This window comes from Porcisia hertigi, chromosome 28 (genome assembly GCF_017918235.1).
Source record: "Porcisia hertigi strain C119 chromosome 28, whole genome shotgun sequence".
Lineage (NCBI taxonomy): Eukaryota > Euglenozoa > Kinetoplastea > Trypanosomatida > Trypanosomatidae > Porcisia > Porcisia hertigi.
Window position 1 is genome coordinate 959,749 of NC_090587.1, and position 25,553 is coordinate 985,301.

At 54.4% G+C, this 25,553-nt stretch overlaps 9 protein-coding genes across 9 annotated transcripts; all 9 read right to left on the reverse strand.

The window, feature by feature from the left end:
* Positions 1–1,161: 1,161 nt before the first annotated feature.
* JKF63_03624 (uncharacterized protein) lies at positions 1,162–3,801 on the reverse strand (the record flags this gene model as incomplete). Its single annotated transcript, XM_067899625.1, has 1 exon — positions 1,162–3,801. One exon carries the CDS (start codon positions 3,799–3,801, stop codon positions 1,162–1,164), a length of 2,640 nt encoding a protein of 879 aa, XP_067755864.1.
* Positions 3,802–6,815: 3,014 nt separating this feature from the next.
* On the reverse strand, positions 6,816–8,498 carry JKF63_03625 (uncharacterized protein; the record flags this gene model as incomplete). Its single annotated transcript, XM_067899626.1, has 1 exon — positions 6,816–8,498. The coding sequence occupies one exon, from the start codon at positions 8,496–8,498 to the stop codon at positions 6,816–6,818; it is 1,683 nt and encodes a 560-aa protein (XP_067755865.1).
* A 1,409-nt stretch (positions 8,499–9,907) lies between these two features.
* Positions 9,908–11,638, reverse strand: JKF63_03626 (uncharacterized protein; the record flags this gene model as incomplete). Its single annotated transcript, XM_067899627.1, has 1 exon — positions 9,908–11,638. One exon carries the CDS (start codon positions 11,636–11,638, stop codon positions 9,908–9,910), a length of 1,731 nt encoding a protein of 576 aa, XP_067755866.1.
* Positions 11,639–12,699: 1,061 nt separating this feature from the next.
* Positions 12,700–13,221, reverse strand: JKF63_03627 (uncharacterized protein; the record flags this gene model as incomplete). Its single annotated transcript, XM_067899628.1, has 1 exon — positions 12,700–13,221. One exon carries the CDS (start codon positions 13,219–13,221, stop codon positions 12,700–12,702), a length of 522 nt encoding a protein of 173 aa, XP_067755867.1.
* A 1,212-nt stretch (positions 13,222–14,433) lies between these two features.
* On the reverse strand, positions 14,434–15,030 carry JKF63_03628 (uncharacterized protein; the record flags this gene model as incomplete). The annotated part of the gene is made up of 1 exon (XM_067899629.1): positions 14,434–15,030. The coding sequence occupies one exon, from the start codon at positions 15,028–15,030 to the stop codon at positions 14,434–14,436; it is 597 nt and encodes a 198-aa protein (XP_067755868.1).
* Positions 15,031–15,784: 754 nt separating this feature from the next.
* JKF63_03629 (uncharacterized protein) lies at positions 15,785–18,781 on the reverse strand (the record flags this gene model as incomplete). Its single annotated transcript, XM_067899630.1, has 1 exon — positions 15,785–18,781. One exon carries the CDS (start codon positions 18,779–18,781, stop codon positions 15,785–15,787), a length of 2,997 nt encoding a protein of 998 aa, XP_067755869.1.
* A 657-nt stretch (positions 18,782–19,438) lies between these two features.
* Positions 19,439–19,852, reverse strand: JKF63_03630 (uncharacterized protein; the record flags this gene model as incomplete). The annotated part of the gene is made up of 1 exon (XM_067899631.1): positions 19,439–19,852. The coding sequence occupies one exon, from the start codon at positions 19,850–19,852 to the stop codon at positions 19,439–19,441; it is 414 nt and encodes a 137-aa protein (XP_067755870.1).
* Positions 19,853–20,761: 909 nt separating this feature from the next.
* On the reverse strand, positions 20,762–21,922 carry JKF63_03631 (uncharacterized protein; the record flags this gene model as incomplete). Its single annotated transcript, XM_067899632.1, has 1 exon — positions 20,762–21,922. The coding sequence occupies one exon, from the start codon at positions 21,920–21,922 to the stop codon at positions 20,762–20,764; it is 1,161 nt and encodes a 386-aa protein (XP_067755871.1).
* A 1,881-nt stretch (positions 21,923–23,803) lies between these two features.
* On the reverse strand, positions 23,804–25,438 carry JKF63_03632 (uncharacterized protein; the record flags this gene model as incomplete). Its single annotated transcript, XM_067899633.1, has 1 exon — positions 23,804–25,438. One exon carries the CDS (start codon positions 25,436–25,438, stop codon positions 23,804–23,806), a length of 1,635 nt encoding a protein of 544 aa, XP_067755872.1.
* Positions 25,439–25,553: the final 115 nt, after the last annotated feature.

Genomic DNA, 25,553 nt, shown 5'->3' on the forward strand with positions numbered 1-25,553 from the left:
CACAGAGAAATTTTGTCTAGGGCCGTCATATACATCTATCCTCGAATACACACACACACACGGCACGCGCACGCGCACGGGTGTGCTAATCACCGCCAATAAAGCCCAATGGCGAACATAACGGATGCAGCATTGAAAAATAGAAATCAAAAAGAAGAACAATCGAGACGTGAACAAAAACTAGAGATATATGAAAAAAGAGAGCCCAAACAAGCAATCAAGTCTGTTAATGGCTTTATGTGCGTGCTATGCCGTGTGTGACGGAGTGTAAAACTCAAAAAAAAACGGAGGAGGGACGAAACCAAAGATGTCACCTCGCTCTCCTCCCCTCGTCTAACTTTTGATTGTTTTATTCCGCAAGAATCAACACCCTCTTTTAAATATTTTGGTGTTCTGTTTCCCGTTTGGTTAATCTCTGCTCCTCTGGTGCTCATCACACCTCTCACATCCTCGTAGAAGACATCGTGGTGAGCTGTGATTGAAGGTTTCTCTCATATATTGGGGGCTTTCATTTGAGCTTCTGAAAGGGCGGGAGTCGGTGCGCATGTGGGCTCAAATGAAAGTGTTAGTGGGAGAAAGGAGAGCAGGGAGGGGGAGGGGAGGATCGGGGATCCTGGTCATGAAGATACAGTGAAAGAAAATGAGGGAAAAAACAAAAAAAAAACAGTGGAGCATAATGTGAAAGTGTGCAACAGGTACTTGACCACTGCGCTGTCAAACAACCCCAACAGGGAGGAGAAGGGGAAACAGAAAGGGAGAGCACATCGACTACGCTCCCACATTCACCACTACTAGAAGCAAGCAGACAAAAAAAAAACAGACATGCGCCCACACAGCGAAACGGAGGGAAGAGGGGAGAAGGAGGGGAGTAGCTATACTGCATGAGACGAATACACGCATCACGGCTGCCGTGTTGCAAATGTTGAAGACAACCACCGAATGGCAAATCAAAATTGGCGGGGAGGGAAAAAAACACCACAAAAAAAAAAGCTGTGGCGGGTGAAGCAGGGGGTGAACGTGGGGGGGGGGGGGGGGGTAGAAGAGTAGCACATGCGCATGTACCAGTGCGTTTTGCGTCCTTTTTTCTACGCCCAACAACTATGACAACGCGGCTGCCCCTCCTCCTCCTCCCGCCCCCCCCTCCTCCTCCCACCTCGCTGCTCACGCATCATTCACCTTTGCCACAATAGGGAAGTCCTCAAAGCTGTGCTGAATGTCGCCTGGCACCGTGTGCATGGTAGCGACAGGTGAAAACATGAGATTTTTACGAGAAGATTGGGCTGACTTATCCAGGACGCTGTCTGTGCTACCAGTATCGTCCGTTGCCCCTTGTTGGGAGTCTCTGTTTCGTCCTTCGCCCACAAGTGGTATTTCCTCGTTGGCCAGTGAGTGTGCATTAGTGAGAGCCGCAGTCGTTTCCAAAATGTGCGATGGGGATATGAGCGGCAGACGTTGCAGCTGCGCATTACACCCCTTGCCCCCTGAGAGGACTCTTTCCCGAGGATTTATTCTCTCGTCCTGATCCTCCTTGACACAGCCCGCTTCAGAACGCAAGTGATGTCCATATCTGCGCCACATCCCTCTGGTCGGCGGCAGAGACAGGGAAGACTGTTCCGTGCTCTCTGCACATGCATCAACGGCCTCCGACCCTCTTTTCTCCACAGATTGGGGGTTTACGGAAGACTCTGTCGACGCCAACGTCGGGATGCTCACCGCGGCAGGCATCGAGGAGGGGGGAGGACTCTCAAGGAGTTCCTTGGGACATGGTTGAGCAACCTTTCGATGACTGAGAGAAACTAAGGAGGCATTGTGCGACATCACAGCGCTGCCCACGAACGAGTCCCGCAAGAGCGTATCTGCGACGCGCACGTAGCGCCGCAGGCCAGATCCTGGAATAGACGACGCCATCAGAGAACGATGAGGGCTGCTGCCGTTGTGGCCATCTCGATGGAGAAGTTCGGCCGGTGAGAGAGAGGAGGGCCTACCAAACGGCCAAAAACGCGTTGGCGTAGTGGCGCTGAGATGCGAGCGGAGGCGGAGCAGCGGGGTGGCGAGGAGGTAGGAAAGATAGCGCCGTATGACCTCTGGCAAGGGAAGGTCGACTATGTCACGATTTAGAAACGCACGAAGTGCCACAGCCACAACACAAACAGTGACGAAGGCGACGAGGTGAAAGATCATGTAAACCGTCAGCCACAGCCCGTAGAAGTATCGGGCCCAGAGTCTACCATCTTGCACGTAGCTCACCTGGGAGACTCGTGTGAAAAGACCGCACCACATGGTGGTGTCCCTGACTTGGTCTTCAGGTGCGGCGTCCTCACGCACCTCGTCCCAGTCGCAACTCTCGTTTTCAGAGCCATTATCGTCCTCCTCCTCCCTTTCCTCTGTGGTGTCGTCGTCGCTCACCGCGGTGCTCTCGATAGTAGTTAGGCGGACGAGCGTGGTGCCGTGTTGAAGGATTTCCTCCTTGGTCGACGTGCACAGGTGCTGGTCAGGAAGCGTGTTGAGGACTATATCTTTTGATGCGCTTGGTGTCTCCAATTCCCTATCGTTGTGAACGGCAGAGTCGCTGCGAAAAAGGAACGAGGCGGGAAAAGAGACGGGGAGGGAAGGATCCTCCCTGAGCGAGAGCCCTGAGTCGGCATTCGCAGACTGTCGCTGAGGCCTCTTTGTTGAGGTGAGGCTACGGCTGGGCTCGCTGCTCACGCTGCTGCTGAGCTGCCCATGTTCGCTGCCCCCATAGAAGCCGTCGTCGATGTTGTCCTCATCGGACGGCAACGCGTCCACGGGCGGGCAGCCCTCGGAAATCATCTCCGTAGCCTCCCCCGCAGTATCTGACGCACTGACCGCGAGCGACGTCGTCGCCCCATGAGCGAAGGCCCGCGCCGAGTTGCAGCGCAAATCCAATCCCGACATCCACGGGTGCTGCAGGAGCTGCCTCACGGACCAACGCTGGGCTGCGTCCACGCATAACATGCGCCCCAAAATGTCTTCGATGCAGCTGGGGATGGGACGTGGGATGCGATACTTGGTCGTCTCGATAGCCTCGAGCAACGCGTCGGGGTCGCCGTGTGAGCAGCGATACGGAAACCCCCCGAAGAGCATCATGTAAAGAGTGATTCCCGCTGCCCAGACGTCAACCTTGCGACCATCGTAGGCGGGATGCTCACAAAGGAGCTCAGGGGCGCAGTACTTCAGCGTTCCACATGCGCGGTGCAACTGAACGCCCGCCATGCAATGACATGCGAACCCGAAGTCAGACAGCACCAATCGTGTTCGACGCTTGTTCAGCAAAATGTTCTCTGGCTTGACGTCACGGTGAACGATATTGTGGTCATGCAACGTGGACAGTGCTAGCAGGAGCTGCTTAAAGTAGCGCTGCACTCGATCATACAACATGAACGGCGTGGTCGGCGCCTGTATGGTGTTCGCCTGAGTGCCACCTAAAAACGGTGACGTCTGCAGCTGCCTCAGCTCCTGACGCTGCTCGCGAATCAGATCGAGAAGCGTTCCACCCTCAACGAGGTCCATGATGATGTAGTAGTTGTGCTTTGAGACCATCTTGTCCACGAGTCGTGTCACATAAGGGGAGCTGCCAGCAATCTCGAGCGCGTTGACCTCACGAATAATTGCCTCTGTCATCTTATTTCGCAGGGCGACCTTCCTGTCCACAATCTTCACAGCGTAGGTCCGCCCTGAAGAAAGCTCCGTGCACTGCCACACAGTGCTGAAGGCACCGCTTGCAATGGGGGTATCCAGGCGGTACTGCACCACATCGCCGATCACCTTCCCGCTTGCCATCGTAGTCTCTCCTTATCACCAGACTCCTCTTTGCAGTTTCTCAAAGACGAGGAGAAACGCAAGAAAGAAAGTGCTGATAAAATCACACGGTGAGATGAGGAGAACACATAAGCACCAGCGAGGGAGGATGGGGGAGAGGTGAGGGAGGATGGGGGAGAGGTGAGGGAGGATGGGGGAGAGGTGAGGGAGGATGGGAGGTGAAGAATTTAAAGATAATAATTATAATAGCAAAAGACGAAAAAAAGGGGGCGCAGATAAACGATATCAACCATGCGAAAAAAAAAGAGGAAAACAAGAAGAAGCTGAACGTACCGGACCCAAAAATACACCGCTCTCTGAAGTGATAGATGAACCTTTCCTCGGGGGAAGGGGGAGGAGGGGGAGGGGGAGGGGGCACTCTCTCTCAGACGCACTCACTCTCACAGAGAGGGAAACAGAGAATCGAAGCCCAACAGGTCAAACACAATAAACTTTTAGTAGCGACAAATATATATATATATATATATTCGAATGGGGGAAAAAGGCAGAGAAAGGAACAAAAAATGGACACACACACACGTGTCTGTGGGGGGGTATGGAGGTGATAGGTGAGTGTACACTAGAATGAATATATATAGACATACATCTATGAATGTAGATGATATGCGCTTTCCCTCTTTTTTCCCCTCCCCACCGTTTAGACGCTTGCCCTAACAACTTGCTCTGCTGCACCTTTCGACCCCTCCACTTGCTGTTCGTCTAGTACTACCGGTGGAGATGTGTGGGCGTGCGTGCGCGTTACTTCGACCACAACTCTCTTGGAGAGAGACACTCGCAAACACGGCAATGAAAAGCGCGGGTGCCCAATCGAACCAAAGCGAAAGGCAACACCGCCGAGGTGAAGAGGCAGGAAGAAAAATGCTGAGTGAAAAAGTGTGCCTCAGACTCAGAGAGAACCACAGGAAAAAAAAAGGTGAATACGTGCAAAGCGAAGCTGAAAAAAAAAAAACCGCCCCCCTCTCCGGCCTCAACACGACGTTGATCGTCGTGCGATTGATAAAATGTCTTGATGAACTTTGTGGAGCGAAGCAAGAAGAATACACGCGTCAGCAGCGGAGTCTGTGCTCTGAGCCTCGCGTAATGCAGAAGAAAAATAGAGAGAAAAATACTACAGTGGATTTTGATGCTGTTATTCCTCTATGACGTTTTTCTAAGCAATATTTTTGTTTTTTCTTTGAAAGGGCAGCCTCCGCACGAGATCGCATAGGGGGAGGGAGGGGGATGTGGGTGGGGGTGGGGGTGGGGGTGGATGGGGGGAAAGGGTGTTCACGACAGTATTCGAATGTTCGAGCGAGCGTGCGAAGGTGCGTGTCCTCCACCTTGATCTCGCCTCGAGGCGAAAGTGTTTGCTTCGTAGGGTGGAAGCGCACACAGTCTAGCTTATGTTGCGCGATGTACCTTTGTGGAGTAGCTCACAGCCAGGGGGGGGGGGGAAGAAAAAAAAAGAGAAGGCGACAGAGTAATATATAGAATGCCGCCGACAGAAACTCCGAAAAACTGCACAGGCACAGACGTGAACGAGAACAGGGAAGAGATCCAGCAGAAGGGAGGGAAAAAAGAATGGAAATGAGGGAGCAGTGCACAATAAAAAGAAATCAAAGTACGGGCTATCCCCTTGAGAAGACTAAGGGAGAAACAAAGTGCTGCGCTTTCGTAGGTGCAGGTGGATGGAGATTGTCGGGAAAGGCTAATGCGCGAACACACACACACATACACATATACAAGCGTGTGCTCTTTTTTTGCCGTTATTCTGTTTTTGTGTAGTGTGTGTGCGTGTTGTTGAATAGAAAGGTGTGAACCTACCACTCCCCCCCCGCGATGATCCAACAGTGAGTGTAATTTGAAGTCGCAAAGAAAAAAATGAGTGGGAGAAAAGCAGGTTGTTGGGAAAGCCTACAGAGACTGATGAGTATAATTGCCTACATGTGTCGAGGGAGCATCCGCAGAGCGTAATAGCACTGCGGATCGTTTGTGACAAAGGAAAGGGAAAAGGAAGAAAAGGGGGGAACCACTTCATTTGTGCCGGTCACATCGCACCTCCCGGTGTCCTCTGTGAGCCCCTCTCAATCTTGTCCCTCTAGCCTCCCCACCAGCTTACCCCTGCGAGCCCACTATGTTTGATGGTTTTGCCTCTGTTGTCATCTTTGCGGAGAGGCACCACAACGTCATGAATCCCCGCAAAGTACAACATGCACCTCTCTTCACTATCAAAGCGTGGGGGCGCGCGCGATGTGTATCGGAGAAGTCACCACTGCATCCACCATCACCACCCCCTTTACTGAAAAGGGGTAGATGGGCACACCGCCACCACGGCGGATAATAGAATCGCGTACAGAATATCTGCCTGCATATACATATGCGGGTAAACATAAATACATGTACATGTGTAAATGTGACTATGTATGTGTGTGTGTGCGTGTGTCAAGGCCACGCAAATATTCTTCTCCGGTACTTGGGCTCTCTTTCCTTCTTTTTTTGGAGGGAAGGGGGGGGACGGTTAATCGTTGCGCTGTTATTTTTATTTTTATTCGTATTTCCTCTCGGGATGTGTCGCGCCTCTCACCGTAGCCTGTACTCCTCACATAGGGTTGCAGTGCACAAAGCCACACGCAAACACAAGTGTGTCCGTGCGTGCGTGTGCGCGCGTCAGTGGCTGTACGGGAGACGGCAAAAATGACAAACTGATTTTTTTCATTTGTGCAGAACAACGCCTACCCCCTTCCAAACCCCACCACCTCACCCCTCTATAGAAGAGAGAGGAAGACTATCCGCTCGCCTGCAATCGGGTGCAAGCACGACATGCACCCCGAAGGGGATAAAAAAAAAAGTATCAGGGAGAGAATAGCAGCACAAACACACCCACAATTCATTTCCAGTGCCTGCGGAATAACAAAAGACGAGACACGCAGAGGGTATTCGCGACTGTGCCGACGTCTCTCTTCACCACTTGCTCGCCTTGCGTTTGCTCTGCTCTCTCAGCTGCTCACTTCAGATCGCTTGAGGAAGCCATCGCGGAGCATTTTCAAAAAAGCGGTTGCCTCTTCGTTTGCCTCCAGCAACTCCGGGTGCATCAGCTCCAGCGGCAGTCCACGCTTCGTCAGCGTATCAGCGCAGGTGACCAAGTCTGAGCTCTCGGACGCAATCACACAGAAATGCTGGACACCACGAGAGGGCGTATTCGAGTCATCGGAGCCTGTAGAACCCCCGCGGCTGCGCTGGATACGCTCCACCATGGCACTGACGTAGTGGTTCCAGTGGCGCGTGCCTCTGAATATGCGGAAAAAGTTCAGGGCTTCAACGGCCTCCGCCTCTTCCGCCTCCTCCTCCTCTTCGCCGCTCTCCCTCGCTCCCCCGGACTCTTCGCCCGCCCCAAAAGGTGCAGTCTGGGTGCTATCGTCGCCTCCGCAATCCGCGCTGCCGGCATTGGCAGCGGCAGCGTCATCAGAGGAGTTGTTTGCACACGCACTGTCTGGGTCAACGAGTAGCGGGGTCCACAGTTGCCACTGGGGGGCATTGATGACTGCTGCCCACGTCGCTGAAGTGCAATCAGCCACCTCGAACACGCGCGCCTTCGCGCTCAATACATAAATTGGAAGAGACGGGCTGTCAAAGTGCAGGTCCACCGTGAGAAAAAGTGCCAAGTGCGGATGGGAACGCTGAGGCTCTGCAACGCCATCAAAAGCGACAGCCAGATTCTTTTCCTTGTAAAATGAACGCACAAGACGAGATATAAACGCCGGGTCCGCAATACAGGTACGCTCCAAGAGCGCAGCTTGCTCGATTCGCCGCTGCATGGAGCGAAAATTACTATCATGCTCCACCTCTGTCCACGCCATCAATGAAGGAAAGCACACGTCCGTGACACGCTGACCGATTCCGGTAAAGGGCGAGGATACGGCGGTGTCCACGACCGCCCAGACGCGCGCCTGTGGCCGGAATTCCAAAGGGTACGGGAGAATGGCCCGCATTTCGCTCGCACCAGATCCAGCAAGAGACTTGGCAAGCGTAAACTCGAGCATCAAAGATCCACCACCTGCGCCCTCCTTAGCTGCGGCTTTCATGTCCATCATCTGCGCATGCACATCATGCAGAAACTTGCTCGAGTTGCGCATCAACAAGAACACCTCGCGCGTGGTATAAAGCGAGGGAGAGCGAGAGGGCACCACCCATGCCCCGTCATCCGCCACAACGTAGCGGCCGCACAGCACAACGCCGTCGGAAGCCCAGTCCTCCTCTTCAAAAACGTTGCTCACCCACTTCACCACGCCACTAAAGCTCGGAACCGGTGCGACAGCCTCCGGGGCAGCGCCGCAAGAAGCGGCTCCGCTTTGAGCCTTACTCGCATCTTTTCCAGGTGACTGTCCCAATGCACTCTTAGGTGCATTACAGGCATCGTGCCACACCTCCTCACCGACATACGTCTCATATTCTTCTGCCGAATGAATATAGGCGCTGAGGTGCGGATGTGACGGCATACGAGTGTCATTGGAATCCAAGTACCGGAAAAACGCGACGCCCTCCTCTGCAGAGTCCGTGTCTGTGCTCGCACAGGCGCCTCCGTCCGCCGCATGAACCACGACCCGAAAGGTGCGATGTGGGATAGCGTGTCGCCTACCCTCCCCGGAGAAGACAATCGAGAGTGGAATCCTCGAGCGCATGCCTGTTGAGTATATATGTGTGAGTGTGTGTGTGTGTGTGTGTGTGTCAGTGGGGGGAGGGTGGAAGGGGGGGGGAGGAGAAAGGCAATCCTCTTTATAGGGACACCAAAAGATGTGGGTGGAGAGTGTGAGGAGGGACAGCAGCGTCCCAATGCTCTCGTCGCTGGTAGCAGCTGACACAAAAGAAGGGAAATGAAGAAAACATCATACCGCATACGTTGAAGGAGTTGCTGAGAGAGGAAGTCGTCATTATAGGATTCATAACACCCTTTACTGCAGCACTGTCGGCAGTAGTGTCGGTCGCTCGGTTTATCGAGGTTGAAGCGGGGGAATCGATACCCTTGACAGAATGCTGCCATGGGACGCCAGCGCGCTTTCGCAGCCTCACCCGCCTCGCTGCTCGGATCCGTTTCCCTCTGTTTCAGAACGCAGCGAATAGACAAAGCTCAGCTGGGTTCCAGCTCAAAGGCATATGAGCCACTTCACGCCAGAAGCCTTAGCACACTGACTTCGACCCTTCCCCATATAATTTGTACGCTATCGTGAGACTAACGGCGTCAGCAGAGATAAGGTGGAATGGCAGACAAGACAACGCACACTAAAATGCTTTTCCCCCTTCAACGCGTCTATTCCTGCCACACAATCACCGCGAGCCGAGGTCGACACACCACCTCGGCCTGTCACACCCCCATCCCGTGTGGTGCAAGGCAGCGGCACACACCTCATAGCACTCCCAACTCAGTCGTCAGGACACCGCCCCTGCGTCACACACCACCCACCCGCCCCGCAGGTCGTCTCACAGCCGCTCCCCACACCATGCTCGTCGAGACGCGGGGCATCCCCCAGGGGGCCGCTCAGGCTCCTCCCCACCCCCCACCCCAACAGCAAGCAGTGAGGACAGGGTGAGATACGCTCAAGTGACACTGGCACTCTGCCTACCACACAGATGATACAGACCTGCCCATGGTCGCGGGCCACTCCGCTACGCAACGCCATACAGGGCCTGACCCGCCGACATCAGTACCGATGCAGAGCTTGGACCTCCCCTCCTTAGGCTGTAGGTGACCTCGACCTTACCATCACGAGAAATGGCTCAGCATTTGGGGGAGAGAGATTGGGGGCTGCTTGGCTTCCCCACAGAGTGGGTACTGGACCCTGATACCACGCTGAGGTGTCCTTCCCGCCCACCTTCTCAGAGGCACTCGCGGAACTCCAAAACGAGGGGGGAACACATTGAGCGAGGAGGCTCGCAATGCCTATAGGAGAGAAAAAAAACTTGACCTTCCTCCGGAAAAGCGGCTGTGCATTCGTTGGGGGCGGGGGGAAGGGGGCGGCATGGTATCGCCTGGTTAATTGGCTGGCCATCTTCCCCGACCTCCGTATCATACTGGCACCAAGCCGTCGAACCGTCACTGACTATGCTGGGCCAAATACTGCTCGTACATGCATATCTTCTCTCCCATTTCCCGTACCACCTGGTCATCCTCCGAGTACACGCCGGTCTCCAAGAGCTTCTCGCGATTCATCTTCAGCTGGTGTACAAACGTCTGCATGTCACGTCGCGACTCTGCCGACTTCGCGGCGCTGAAGGTCTCGTCCAGCTGTGCACCCCTAGCGAGCGCAAACTCCTCTGGTGTTGGTGACACCTGTGTCGGGAAAGAAGAGTCAGGGCGCTCCTCCTCGAGGCCACGCTGCGCCCGGGCGAGTGGGGGGAGGGTGGCAGCACGCACGAACGGCAGGGAAGAAGCACCATCTCTTTCACTGTAGACTATTGATGTCGCCCAGGATTGCAAGTCGACAGGAGGATAGGCGCTGTCTATAGACGTGTCTCCCATGTCCACCACCACGTTCGCCTCTGTCTGAGAATCACTCATTTGCAGCATCTGCTGCGAATGCGGTGGCGAATTCTTTTGTGAAATGTGTGAAATCCGAGAGACAGAGGACGTCTCTTGTGTTGTGTCTTGAATGGAGTGGGCTCCTATTGTAGAGTCACCAGCGCACGCCCCCACGGCGCAAGTGGGGGACGTGCGAGCCTGTGCTAAAACGGGGGAGTGACAACCGGTGTCCTTGAGAGCCGAAGGAGGAGCTGCTGCGGGTTTCTCAACAATAGTGAAGGGAAGGCAACCTGGACGTGATTTTTGGTTGATCGCCGCTAGCCCAGCTGCCACCTCTTGCTTCAGTCCGGTCAACATTTTGTAAAAGTCATCCTGTTCTGCGATATCGCCAGTTGCGCTCACTGCAGTGGAACATGCAGCACCCTTTAAAAAGCCGCTTGAAAGACAAGACCCAGCCAGCAGCTGCTGGTGCCGTAGTCGATGCGCCTCCAGGACGTGTCTTTGGTTCGCTATCTTCAGAGACGCCTGCTCCTTGCGCAAACGCTCCCATTCGCGCGCTTGAGACTCTTCGTGCAGCCGATGATATTTGCGTGTGACGATCGAGAGCTGACGCTCGACCCCCTGCAGCTGCCGCTCTAAGCTCGCCTTTGACTCTGCCAGACGAGCCAAATCCTCGTTTTTCTCCCTCAACTGGCGCTGTGTTTGCTCCAGTTGTGTATGCGCCAGGCTAATCGCGCACTCCTGCTCCCGGAGTCGTTTTCCATCTGTATCAGTGTGTTCGGCCAGGTAACGGGCCGCACGCCGTCGAAGAAGATCGTACTCCTGCTGGACAGAACTGACTCTCTCTTGCAGCTGCGAAATAATGCGATCCTTCTCTTGCAGCCTTGCCTGAAGACTAGATTGGGAAAGCTGGGCCTCCTCACGAGTGCGGCGTGCCTGCTCCTCAGCACGGGCGACGTACGCCTCATGCTGCTCGGCCAACTTCACACGCTTCACGTTTAAAGCGGCCTCGCGAGCATCCAGTTGAGCCGTGCGCTTTTCCAACATCTCACCGGCTACCTGTAAGCGCCTCCCCATCGCCTCCAACTCCTGCCGAAGCTGCTCAAGCTCAGCCAATTTTTTTTTCTCCGTCTCGCGGGACTCCCTTTGCAGGCGGCGCACCAACTGCTCCTTAGCCTGTCGCAGCTGTGCCTGGTATCGAAGCTGCTGCTGCGCCTTCCACACCTCGAGATCGAATGCGGCTGCATACTCGTCAGTGGCGCGTATGGCGCTGTCCATGTTGACCTGAGGCGTCGACGATGCCATTGGCCTTGCTCGAAGGGTGCACAGTCGCCAGACACCAGTGACTCTAAGCTTGCCAGGGTGGAACCCAATGGTCCGCGCTAGAACGGGGTGCGGGGCTACGAGTTGACACCGAGCTAATTTTCTATGGGATTCCCATCGACAGTTTCTACATCGATAAAAGAGCCTTCGGTGGTCGTCCTTTGAGAGCCCAAAAAGAAGAAATGTCCGCGACGTCTCGACACCGATCGAAAAAAAAATGTCAATACCAGCTGTTGACCGGCTGTCAAAAAAAAAAAGAATGAAGCAGAACGCCACGATGCCGCATTGGCAAAGAGAGCGGAAGCGATCGAAGAGCGAAATATATATATATATATATTCAGGCGAATAGAGTAAGGCGGAAACGGCAAATTGGGGTGGACATCTGCTTTTGACTTCATTTTCTCCATGAACAGAGGAGTAAATGGGGGGAAAATGAGGTGGGGGAGGGGGGGCAAGGCTAGCTTTTCTCTTTGGTACATGCGCACAAAAGCACGAATGGACCTTTCAATACCGGGTGTTTAAAGTATATACATATTACGACTTTGATGGTCATATTTTTTTTTCCTCCCCTCCCTGCCTCCCCCCCCCACCCCACCCCTTTTTTCTCCAATTATCATAGCACTTGAGGCCGCTTGTAGAAGAAACAGCGCGCCCCTAACCCCCTTAGAACTCAGCGCCTCACATGAACACCCACTAAGGGGGAGAGAGGAGGGAGTTGAGAGAAAGAGAAGTGCAAGTCTAAGCAAGGGACGTAGTTGTAGAAACATTGCGGTTTGTGTGTATGTGTGTGCATGTGTGGCACTGCCTCTCCCCGCAAGTCGTGCTTATGACACACACAGACACACACATATATATATATATATGTAGTGCAGAGGGAGGGGGGAGGTAAGCGAATAACGACCGAAAACAAGCTGAGGAAAAGCAAAGCGACAAGCCGAACGTGCATAGCGAGAAGGGGGGAGGGGGGAAATAAGGGAGAAACCAGACAAAACCCCGTTTCTAGCAATGGCTACATGTGCACTGCTGGAATAAAGCCCCCCCCCCTAGAAGTAGCCGACAGACCAGTTGTAGCTACCCATTGGACCGCCGTACTTTACGTAAGGGTGCATCAGCACGTCGTGCAGCGGCGGACGCCACACATCGCTGTGGTAAAAGAACTTCCTGAACTCCGATGTGAGACCAACGTAGCCCTTGTCGATGAGGTTCTCCTTCTCGTAGCGGTAGCGCTTGTAACCTGTAATGAAGCAACGCAAATGCACCTCAGCGGTCTGGTATGGCAAATGTGCGGCCTGTCGTTCCGCAAACTCGATCATCATCTCCATGTTGTAGCGCTCACGCTCTGGGCGCACCCACGCGCCAAAAATGGAGATGCCAGCGATGATGGCCATCACAGTGCGGCCTGTAAACCAGCGCTTACCATACACCGGGTACACACGCACAGCGGGGTAGCCGCCAGGAATCACCCGCTCCTGACGGTAGGCCTGACCACTAAACCATGTGTAAAACGCCTTTGTGTCGGTTGGAACGGGGTCACGCACTAGCCAGCGAGCTGTACTGCGCAACATGATGATGAACTAGGAGAGATCCAGGGTAAGAGGAAAAGGCACCACACCCCACCCCACCACCCCTCGCGAGGTCTGCACTACAAAAAATAATATAAAGCCTAGTCAGGAAGATGACGACAAGTGATGCTTGTCGTGTGTGTGTGGGTGTGCAGGGTGAAGCAGTGCAGCTCCTCCCCCCCCCCCTGCCCCCGTTGCTATAAACAATTGCTGCCGCGACTACTACTATGAGAGTTTGGTCTTCTAAACGACTTCCTCTTCCTCGTTGGACGGCTTCTACGAAAAAAAGGGATTTGGTGGAAAGCAATAACTGCAACCCTCGCAAATAAGCCAGCTGTACTACTACTATAGAAGTTACCAAAGCCAATGGAGGGGCTTCTAATTTGTGTCGTGTGTGTGTGTGTGTGTGTGTGTGCATGCAAAATGCAGTAAGAAAGAGGAATAAGCACGATAATAATACAGTCTCCGGCAGGAGGTGTGAACGCAATTGTAACTCATGAAAGAGGGCAGAAGGCCTTGAGTGTGCGCGTGGGGAGGGGGGAGGGGGAGAGCTTTTACGCAGCGACATGCGCAGTCCGCATGAAGTGCGAAACGAGGAAACGCAATCGAAGAACAACAGCGCATACATTCAGCCTCTTGCATAGCCACTGGTTAGCGCGCGGGCAGTGAGGAAAGGGGGGGGAGCGTACGCAAGTATGAAGCACAGAGGTGCACACCGTGAGTACTTGCTGCTGTTCTGTGTGGTGTCGTGCGTGTGCGCAGAGCCGCAACGATGAAAGAGAGTTGAAGACGCAAGATAATGATAAATAAAAAGAGGGGTGTCTCTTCCACACACACACACTGCCGCACAGCGGCCTCTTCGCACCGCGCGAAGGATACCAAAAGCTGCAGTGCCAGACCCCAGTAGAGACGAGGACTGCGACATCAAGAGGGGGGGGAGTATGCACCACCAGCTTCACCTACCTATGCTTACCCATCGCTACAGAGCCACGAAGCAAAGAGGGCGAGGCGCATACAGCAGACCATTCAGTCTACTCCTCCCCTCCCTCCCTCCCCCCGGACCCCCCCCTCTTTTTTTTGGTTTCCACACAGCCAAACACAAAAAACACACGCACACAGAGTCCATCCCTTGATTCATTACCGGGGGTTTCTCTGGCCAATGAAACAACGAGTAGAAAAAAGGAAGAATCGAAGGGAAACTCAAGACGTGCATCTTTACTGCTGCTTGCAGTCGGGGTTGTTTTCATCGACACGCTTTGAGGGCATGGATGCGCGCTCTTTCCGCGCTGCAGCCTCGGCGGTGAGCACAGAGAGCGGCTTTTTGTACTGAATGATAAGTGTTTGATGTTGCACGTCATATGAAAGATGCGCACCCTCCAACGGAATCTGCGCGCGCTCCAGGTCAGGGATGTCGAGTCTCTTGAAATATTTTTTGTTCGACGTGCGCACTACGATCTTGCCAATGGCATCCCCATCCTGGCGCTCGACAGTTACAGAGAACACTTCTCTCGGGTACGGGAGATTGCGAATGCGCACCACGTAGCTCTCTCTTGTGTCTTGTCGAACCACCACTGGACTTCCACTCGACTCTACTATCAAGGCTCGATCCAGGTTGCGTGATGGTGCCTCGGTGCCAACTTCTATAATCCAGTCAGAGAAGCCACCAAGAGCATTGCAGCTGCGGCGCTTTCTCAGGAGCAGGGCATCTGTCACCACATCGTACTCTTCGAGGAGCTCGCTCCCATCAGTGAACTTGGACGTGATTTGTTTACGGTCTCCACGTATTACCGAAGACTTGGGCTCTGCCAGCATTTGGTTGAGTTGGTTGTATACGGTGTATGCTCACGACGGAATAAGACCCCGAATACTTTTTCCCTATGGATGTCGGAGGTGAATGACAGACTATTGAGTTTTGACACAGTCCTGTTGAAGTTTAGCTTCTGTAGAAATGAAATTCCAGGCTTTGAAAAAAAAAAGAGAGAAAGAGGAGCAGCAGCTGCGCGCCCCTCACCCGGATAGTGACCTCTACGCTTTTCTATACGCAAGCAGTAGAGGCTGTTCTCCCTTCGTTTATAACGGTGCGTGCGTGCGTGCAAGTAAGCTGCCTATCCCTTGATGCCGCGTGACTCAGTGTGTCCTTCCTTCGGAGATGATGGGTATCACAGCGGCAGGCGCTGGCAGCAGGCCAACGTGCAAGCGTTTTGGTTCACTACACACACACACACACAAATTGTGGAGAAATTTTTTTTTGAGGAGAGGGAAAAGAAGAGCCCGCGGAGAGGGCATGAGAAACAGAGGAAGGGGGAAGAGATGCAAAGTCTCAGCAGGGGCCTGCGGCCCCAAAAAAAGGCGCACTGCTCCACGGTGGATGGGGAAAACGGAGACATCACGCGCATCGGATACACCTCTTCTAGAGGGAGGGAAGGAGGAGAGATGCCCTCTAGCATTCACCATGCACTCCTCGTTGTGCGTGTGTGTGTGTGTGTGTGTCTTGCATTTGGGGCGTGACCGGTTGAGCAGATTTTTGAATCTTGCTTGGTGGAAACATGAAGTCTCCCTTGTTTTCTTACTCTGCCGCAGCAGCCTCCCCCACTGAGGGAGCCAGAATCTCGCAGAGTCGTTTGACACGATCGTTGGCAGGATGCACGCGCCTAGCCATCTCGTGGAGCGTCTCGTACGCCAGGTACGTCTTTTTCCGCGCCAGTCGCGTAAAACGCGCCGTCTCACTGCATGAGCAACGTGACCGCTTCCCAGTGCCACTGTTCGACCCTAGGGTTGTGACGGAGAACGCGGCGGAGTTCGTGGTTGCCAAACAAGTACAATACAGGGCCATCTCCTCCAGCACCCCTGTGTGCCCGTTCAAAACCGCCCAGTGCACCGGCGTCCGCTGCCACTTGTCTCTTGTGTCTAACCTCAGACCGCAGTGGTGAAGGAGAAGCCGAGCCGTTTCGACGTTACCACTACGTGCCGCGAAGTGCAGCAGGGACTGCTGCCGGGCGTCGCGACAGTGCAATACTATATTATTGTGGTCTAGCAGACGCTGAAGGAGAGTGGCGGACCTGGCGGACGCTAAATGCGCGGCAGTCACACCGTCCGGCGTCACCGCGGTAAGACTAGCACCGTGCTGCAGCAGCACTTCCACCACACGCAATGTCGAAAACTCCTGCTCCAGAGAGCAACAGCTCGCAATGGCCACGTGCAAGGGAGTGGTACAGCGGTGCTCACGACTGTTGTGCCCGTTGACGTCGGCGAGGCCGTGGCGAAGAAGGCGTTCGGCGACCGCGGCGGCTTGTGCAGCAACAACTTCACGAAAAAGGTGGTCGGCAGCTACCTCTGCGGGGCTTAAAACGCGTGGGGGTGACAAGGAGGGTGACAAGGTCAACAGTGTCTCGCCACTCTCCGGCTTCGCTTCTCGCCCAAGAGGATCCACTGACCACGTCTCGCGCAGTGCCTGTACATAGTCGGCGAAGCGAGGGTGCTGAAGCAACACGCAGGGTTGGAAAGGAGGAGGAAGCCTACCATGCTCATCGATTCCAGCATCGGAGCCACCGTGGAGCGCCACGTAAACGGCCCGGCAGAGCTTCAAAGCACCAAGAGAGTCACCTCCAACGTAGAGGTAGTGCGTGTCACAGTGAACCGGCACACCCAGCATGCTTTGCCACACAGATTCGACTACTCTGTAAAGCTCATCCTTTTCTGTAGTGCAGCTGGCATGTTCTCCGTCAAGTTGGGCATCGAGCCCCTCCCGTTGCTCTCGAACAACGTCGAGGGCAAGCTGAGTGCGGTTCACCTTTCCCGTCGACGTCTGCGGCAGGGAAGCTCCCTTGGCGAGCAAGAGCCAGCGCCGTGGAATCATAAAGGCAGGCAGGTGCATCGCAACCAGTTCCTGCAACGCCGCGGCCAAGCCCTCCCTGTGTTCGTTTAAGAGCTTTGTATCGACAACGTCGGTCAGCACAACCGCCGCACCAATAGCTGGCGTGCCTGACGGGGCCTCCACGCAAAAACAAGCGCATTGAGAAAAAAGACCCTCTAGCGCCCGCTGCACGGTACCCTCCACCTCCTCCAAAGTCACGCGTTGACCATTCACCTTTACTTGCCAGTCACGACGACCACGCAGTTCCAGCACCGGCAGACCGTTCCCACCTGTCGAAACAAGCCGACCAATATCCCCTGTACAAAAGAACCGCTCGCCCGTGACGGGGTCACAACCGAACGGCGACGGCGTGCTATCCTCAGCGTACCCTAGGCACACTTGCTCTCCGCAAAGGACAACCTCCCCGTATTGGCTGTCCACAGTCTCGGGAAGTTCCCGACGCAAGTTTTCCTCCGACGTGGAAACGTCTGTGTCACGGAGAGCCACGTCGAATTCAGAATCAGGACTTTGAACACGAATCCTTGTACCCACGCCGGGACCACATTTGATGTCCTCTGCCCTCGTACCAGGGAAAATGCGCCACACCGACTGGTATATAGTGACTTCAGTCACACCGTAGATGTTATACAGCTCCGCCTTGTCAGCCCAGGTACTGATGAGCTCCTGGGACATGCGCTCACCCCCGAGGAACACTTTGATTGGGGGGGTGGAGACCTTGAGCAACGACAGAAGATTGCCGGCGGTAGTGAGAGACGACCAAACCACTGGAGTGCTCACCACGTGAGTCGGCTGCACACTGGCCAACAGCGGTGCAGCCCGGCCATTGAGGAGGTCCTCCTGAGTGCATGTGTAGAAGACGCCGTGGGGCGTGCAGAGCCCGACAAGCATATCACCGATAGATGGATCGAAGAACGGGGAGGACAAACAAAAGAAGCGACAGTGTGGATCTACCGCGGCGAGGGCATCTTTGTCGAGAATGAAGTGCTGCAGGTATGCTCGCAAGTTTCCCCGTGAGGCTACCACACACTTTGGGTCCCCTGTTGAACCGGAGGTATACATGTAGTAGGCAACGCGACGGTCATCCATCTCTTTCACCGGCAGCCGCATCGACGCGTCGGTGGCCGCGCCTCCCATCTCGAACTCTCTGCTGGTGGCGCCGTTCTCCTCTGCCAAAAACGCCTCCTGGAGAAGCAACGCGACATCCTCTGAGCGCAGCTTGCATCTCGGCCTCCGGCGCTGCTCCAGCCGCTCCTGGCGCAACGGTGGATCATCTGGGCGGAACACACAAAATGTCAAGCCCATGCACAGGCAGACGCTCTCCACCAAGCATGTGTAGAAGGTTTCGCTACTGTAAATCCCAACATCGCACTCATCTCCCGGTGGGCCATGGGCTTCACCTGCAATAAGTGATGTATTCTGGTCGCTTAAACAGGTGAGCATTCGCTGTTCCAGCAGCACCGCAAATACGCACCATACCCGCTTGGTCACATGCGATACAGTGATAGAATCCTCACATTCGTCGTCTGTACCTCTGCTGCCGTCTAGCCGCACAACCTTCGAGCAATCGCGGTGGCGGTACCGGAGAAGTGCGAACATCACCTCGGCACCACCACGTTCTTCAAGAGCGGCGCATATGCAAGCGGAGAGCGTGGCGCCATCGTTCACACGCAGTGGGACGATCGAAGACATTCATGCATCACTCGCACGGATGCCTTAATCAGTGCTACCACCTGCCACCGTGCAAACAGAAACGAGAGAGCTAACACATAAGCAAAAGAAGAAGCAGTATTTAGGGGCGAAAACTATTCACAGCGCGCCAAGCATATTTCTCTCGTCACATGAGCCCCTGGAATAAAACCCGCATCCCCCCCCAACACCTACAGGAAGAGGGGAGAGGGGTAGTCAAGGGCAGCATAAAGATGGATCTACATAGCGGTCATCTAAGCAGACCAGCTGCGTAACCCTGTGCTCATGTTGTTTTTTCCACTGCCACGCAAATTTGAAGTACAAAAACGCTGCTGTTCTCTTGAAACACACTTGCGAAATGCAATCTGCCGCGACGCTAGATGAGCCCTTTGCTTTTTTTCCCCTCTCTGAGCCTCTTGAAAGGCGAGACACACAAAAATATGCAGATTACTACGTATCATCATTAGCGGACGTTGGGGAAAGGGGGAGGGGTAATTAGTTAGCAAGACGCACCCCAAAGAACGCCGCCTGCTGCATTGAACAGCCCGTGGAGGGGAAAGGCAATGGCGAAGAGGAAACAAGGCAAATTAATTGCATCTGAAGGCCACTATCTCCCGCTAAACCTCAAAAACTGTTGTTTACGAGTAGAGAGCCCACGCGTTATTCTGCCCGCGCAGAAGCGACCAGGCGGTATTGCTCTACCATACACTTATCGAAGCTGCTAATCGTATCGTCACAGATTTCTGCGAGACGCTCCAGACCGTTAGCTACGGCCTCTACAGCGTAGTCGGAAGCCTGCACGTGCAAGAGCATCTTGGGCTCCAGTGGGTGAGGAATCGCGTAGCCGGCGCTCGTCACAGCGGCGTTCTGCATCAAAACGTGCCGCAGGGGATTTCCGATGGTGTGATCCTCGTGAGAGAAACTCACCACTGCAGTGGACTCGTTGTCAGTGATGCGCTGTAGATCAATTCGAATCTTTTGCTCCTCAGATGTGTCCACCTCATCGCCCTCATTCATACGTTGGATTTTCTCCTGATGAAGAATGAAAGCGTCGCGGGGGTGAAAAGACGCCATGATACCCACTCTGTGAATGTGCGAGTGTGTGTGGGTGAGTGGGCTAATCTTTGGTGTTGAGAAACGACAATGTCACTGACTCGCCGCTTGTCCTAAACCCCCCCTGGAGAGTCTCAGAAGGAACTAGGAAAAATAAAGGCCGGCAAAGAGGCTTGGAGAAGGGGGGAAAGAGGGAGAGGGGACTTCAGAGTGAGAGGAAAAGCACGAAACTCTCAAGTTTGCTGCCCAAGCTTGAGACTCGAGTCGTTGCCATACCGGGTTGGGGAAGGGGGTGGGTTGTACAGAAACGTAAAAAAAAAAGGTATCGCGGACTGAGATTGGTGAAGTGCGCGGTGTAACTGTACTGAACCATCGTAGTTTGGCGCTTCGGAGTGAGAGATGCATATGCGTCGGTGTGCGCGGTTGTGTATTTTTAAAACAGACGTCTAGGTTATACACACCTCCCTTTTTTTTTCTCTCTCTCTCTCGTCCCCCCCCCCCGCGCCAGAAAAGCACACTGTCACTCCGGTGGAAAAAAAGTGGACAAGCTTCACCATTTACAGGAAGACATGGCGGCAAGCATATGGCAGCTGATCATGAGGTTACACACAGCACATATATGCTCGCTTTCGGTTGATATGGGGAAGAGCGATAAAACTTGTTACTTGAGACTACAATAGCAGCCGTTCAGAGTGAAGGCCACCCGCACAGCGCCTGACCTGAATGGGGTTAAACAAAATGGGGATTTTTTTAAAAAGCTAGTGCAACCACTTACTGTGGATTTCGTATATTGATGTGGAACCTACCTGGCTCTCTCTTCACTGTGTAGTTAGCGAATGAGCAGCGTCGGCACATCCCTCTTTCTCCTCAGACGACCAGGAGCTCGGGTGGAGGCAAACCCCGAGCTCCTGGTCGGTCTTTTATGTTCCTTCAGTCGGCGTGTCGGACTGAAGCAGGTATGGACTCATTGATCAGAAAGGCTGTCACACCCGATGCTGCGCGAAATAGTCGATCCTCCACTGCGGCCAGCAAATCCTCGTTTTCCTTTTTATGTGGCCACTCTGAGATGAACGGAAACACAAGACTCTTCGCCCCATTCACCGTCTCGGTTGCACGCAACGCATCGAAGACAGCGAAGCACCCCTCCTCAGGCTTGCCCTCGGGGCTTATGTCGTGGTAAGAGAGACAACAGTCTTTGAATCGGGAGAGGTACCTGTTAAAGTCAAGAACCACAGTTTCGCTGAGAGGCACAACATCTTTGCCGCGGTGCACGTAGATTGGCGCATCTGCAGACGCCGTCAACGCAGCCAGGCTGCCTGGTGTAAGGAGGGACGACGGCACACGTGGGGAGTAGTGGGTCAGAAGCTGGCCAGGGCTTACCATTGGTGCATTCATTGAGCCAAGCATGATTCGCGTGTCTTGAATCTCGACACACGTCTGCGGGTATCTGTCGGCAATCGCACGCTGAATCATACTCACCGTAATACACCCCCTGCGCAGGACTACCACCGAGTCTTTCGAGTTGATCTTGGCCACAGTAGACTCGATTCCAATCGTACTTTGCCCGCCGTCAATGATCAGTAACTCTGGGTCTCGAGCAGCCAAGTCGTCATAAACGTGCTGCGCAGTCGTCGGGCTTACATGTCCAAAGGTGTTCGCACTAGGAGCAGCTACAGGGACGTCGACCATTTCTAGAAGCTTCAGCGTTGTCGCATTGTTGGGAATGCGAGCCCCTACGTAGCCAGAGCCGCCTGTGACACAATGCGGAAGGGACGGGTTTGCTTTGCACACGAGAGTTAACGGTCCTGGCCACAGAGCCGCCCCGATGGTGCACGCCAACTCCACGGCCTCCTCATCCCACTCCGGATTCCACAACTTACGCACGCGATCCAGTGAGTGAACATGACAGATGAGTGGATCGGTAGGTGGCCGCCCCTTCACGACGTAAATGTTCTTGGCGGCACTCTCAATCAGCGCATTGCCCCCTAAACCATAGACAGTCTCAGTTGGGATAGCGACTAGCTTGCCTTGCAATAAGGCCTCAGCGGCTCGCCGCAGGTCCTCTTGTGAAGTTCCGATAATCTCAGCCATGGATCGTCTTTAGTTGAGAAGGATGGGGGGAACGCGACGCACGTCTTGATCTTAGTGTAAGCTACGTAACGCTGCACCGGTATGCTCGGTTATGGCGGATGCAACACCTTGGATCACACCTTTCGAGCGACTAGCCTCTCACAAAATGGGAAGGGAGGGAACACTAAAAATAATAATTGAATGAAAAGACACAAATCTGTGCACTGTGTGAAATGGGATGAGGCACGCATAAAAGGAGCAGGGGCTGGCTAGGAATATGGGCGGAACCCGTTCATCGGGAGAATCCTGAGCAAGGGGGTCACCGCCTCACAAACTAAACATGAGGCACCACAACGTGGTGCAAACGCATATGCAACGCCACAAAAGGAGAAAGCGTATGATGCCCTACCCTCACGTTCCACCTCCGAAAGGGATTTCATAAAACTTCACTCACGGTTTGGCTAAACGGTGGCCGAAAGAGCGTCTCCCCCCCACCACGACATCCACGATATAAAGGTTGCTCCGTGTGGCTACAGGGGGAGGGGAGGGGGGGATATCATCCCTCTATACTTCGTTGCTTTTCTATCGATGATTACACCTTTACCAGGCTACACAGACTCGCCGGTTGCGAATAGAAGGGGATACAAAAATACTGCCTGCCTAGTCCATGGAAAAAGGCGAGAACAATGGCACCCGCCTCGACTGCCAGAGTAAATTGCGGTCGACTCTTGGCGGGAGGAATGCACGAATTCGTGTATGTGTGTGTGGGGGGGGGGTTAGTGTTTCTTCTTGGTCGTCCGCGAAGGATCCAGACGTCGCTTCACTTCTAAAAAGCAACTTACGCACTACACTGTGCACCAAACAAAAAATTGCCGTGAACGGGGGTCCACAGCTCGACTACAGGTGAACTTGTTCAGCTTATGTAAACGGTTTCGTTCGTCGGTTACCAGCCATAATAGAAAAAAACATGCTCTGTCCTGCACGAACCATCCGTTTCACTAACCGTACATGGAGTCTGAGACAACCGGAGGGGGGGGGGAAACAACAGCTTTTTTTTCAACGCGTCTATTCCTGCCACACAATCACCGCGAGCCGAGGTCGACACACCACCTCGGCCTGTCACACCCCCATCCCGTGTGGTGCAAGGCAGCGGCACACACCTCATAGCACTCCCAACTCAGTCGTCAGGACACCGCCCCTGCGTCACACACCACCCACCCGCCCCGCAGGTCGTCTCACAGCCGCTCCCCACACCATGCTCGTCGAGACGCGGGGCATCCCTCAGGGGGCCGCTCAGGCTCCTCCCCACCCCCCACCCCAACAGCAAGCAGTGAGGACAGGGTGAGATACGCTCAAGTGACACTGGCACTCTGCCTACCGCACAGATGATACAGACCTGCCCATGGTCGCGGGCCACTCCGCTACCCAACGCCATACAGGGCCTGACCCGCCGACATCAGTACCGATGCAGAGCTTGGACCTCCCCTCCTTAGGCTGTAGGTGACCTCGACCTTACCATCACGAGAAATGGCTCAGCATTTGGGGGAGAGAGATTGGGGGCTGCTTGGCTTCCCCACAGAGTGGGTACTGGACCCTGATACCACGCTGAGGTGTCCCCCGTTATCAGGGAGACAGACGAACAGCAAGAACAAATTAGACAAAGTGAAACATAAAGAGGAGGAAGAAGTGCCTCAGATAACTATGGGTGCAAAGCAGTGCACTTCTCTGAAGGGGGGGGAGGGCAACACACGGAGTGGGAAACCTCCAGTGCCGAGAAATCGGCAGTCGGTGTGTTCAATGCCTGTCCAAAGAACAGGAAGAAGCCATTTACGTGGCTGCGTGCGGTGAGCAACAAATCAGGCAAAGTCACGCTATTAGCCACCCCCCCCCTCCCATGGGTACTTACCAGTCCAAGGTGGACGGAGGGCGGTCGTCGAAACTGCGAGAGTCGGATCTCCGAACCGTAAAAGGGCGGGAACCACCTCGATCACGACGGGGACGGCCAAAACCGCTGTTGTTCTCTTTTCTGGAGAAACCGCCTCGGTCACGCCGACCGAATCGGTCCTGACGCTGGCGCGACCGACTCCGGAAACGCTCGGCAAGCTCCACCAACTCCGTTGGGACAGTGACACGACAACGAGTCAAGTAGTCTACGAGGTCTGCTGCAAGCCCGTCGTCTCCTTGGCCTATAAATGTGTAGGCTGTACCGCTTCGACCGGCGCGGCCGGTGCGCCCGATGCGATGGCAATAGCTGTCAATGTTCTTTGGCGCCTGAAAGTTCACCACACACGTCACATCGGGAATGTCTAGGCCTCGAGAAGCAACATCGGTCGCGACAAGGAGGCGAATGTGGTTTTTCTTAAACATGTCCATCACCTTGTCCCGCTGCCGCTGCGACAGACCGCCATGAATGGTCCCTACGTAGCGCGCATCGATCCCAAGTCGGTGGCTGAATGCTCGGGCTGTGTCTTCCGTATCCGCCTGGCGCTCCACAAAAATAATGAGCTTATCGTTGTTATCATCAATGGTTCCAGCCTCGACCAGCGACCCGAGCTTCTCAATGCGCTCGGGGAAGCTGTTGCAGAAGATAAGCTCCTGCTTGATGTGCTCATTTACTTGTAGACCTGTACCGGCTGTACCAGCTCGAATCAAAACACGTTTGTTGGACAAATATCTACGCGCCATCTCTTGTACTGACTCCGGCCAAGTCGCTGACCACATCATCGTTTGTGGGTGTGAGGCTGAGTCGATGTGGGACATAATCTCATCCAAGTGAACCTGGAACCCCATATCGAGAAGGCGGTCTGCCTCGTCGAAGACCAGAAACGAGAGATTACGAATGGATACGTCGCCAGCGTCGAGAAAGTCTTTCAGTCGCCCTGGGCAGGCAACAAGCACGTCACAGCCGCTGTGAAGACGGCGCGCTTGTAGATCTCGCGGGGCACCACCGTAGGCTTCGCAGACGCGCACCTGCCCACATCCGAGGCTTTCAAACACTTTGGTGGTTTGCTGCACCAATTCCCGCGTGGGTGCTAGCACCAGAACAGACGGCGTGTTATCAGGGTTGCGCCTAAACGCCATCAAAGCCGGAACTGAGAACGCCACCGTTTTCCCTGAGCCGGTCGGTGCGAGCCCGATAGCATTGTGTCCCTTGGCCAGCAAGGGTATCGTGAATTTCTGAATGTCAGTCGTCGAAGGGTACTTGAGCGCCTTCAACCCCTCCGCCAGCCATTTCGGTGCATCGCGCAACTCTGCGAATGAGTTCAGCGGGGTGACGTCGACACACTCACCATTCTCATCCGTAATAGTAACGTCGTGCTCTGTCGACGCCCCAGACGGGTGTGTCTTTTGCGGCGCATGCGAGTCGCCGAGAGTCGAGCTCGTGGCGAGAATCGAACCTTCGTACATTGCCCTACTCGTAGAGAAGCTACATACTGCGCTAAACATGGGGCAAAAACTATGGTGGGCCCAAAAAAGCGCGGTGGTGCATCGTGCGGCACCGCGCCTGCCAAACAAGGCCCCTGTGAAACGACGCATCTTCACAGCTAAGAGGGGACACCACCCAAGATCACAGATTTGAGGGGTGCGACAGGACAAAGCAACGACTCGAAAGTGAAGATCTTTTCTAAATAGCGCGTGTACACCGCACGTT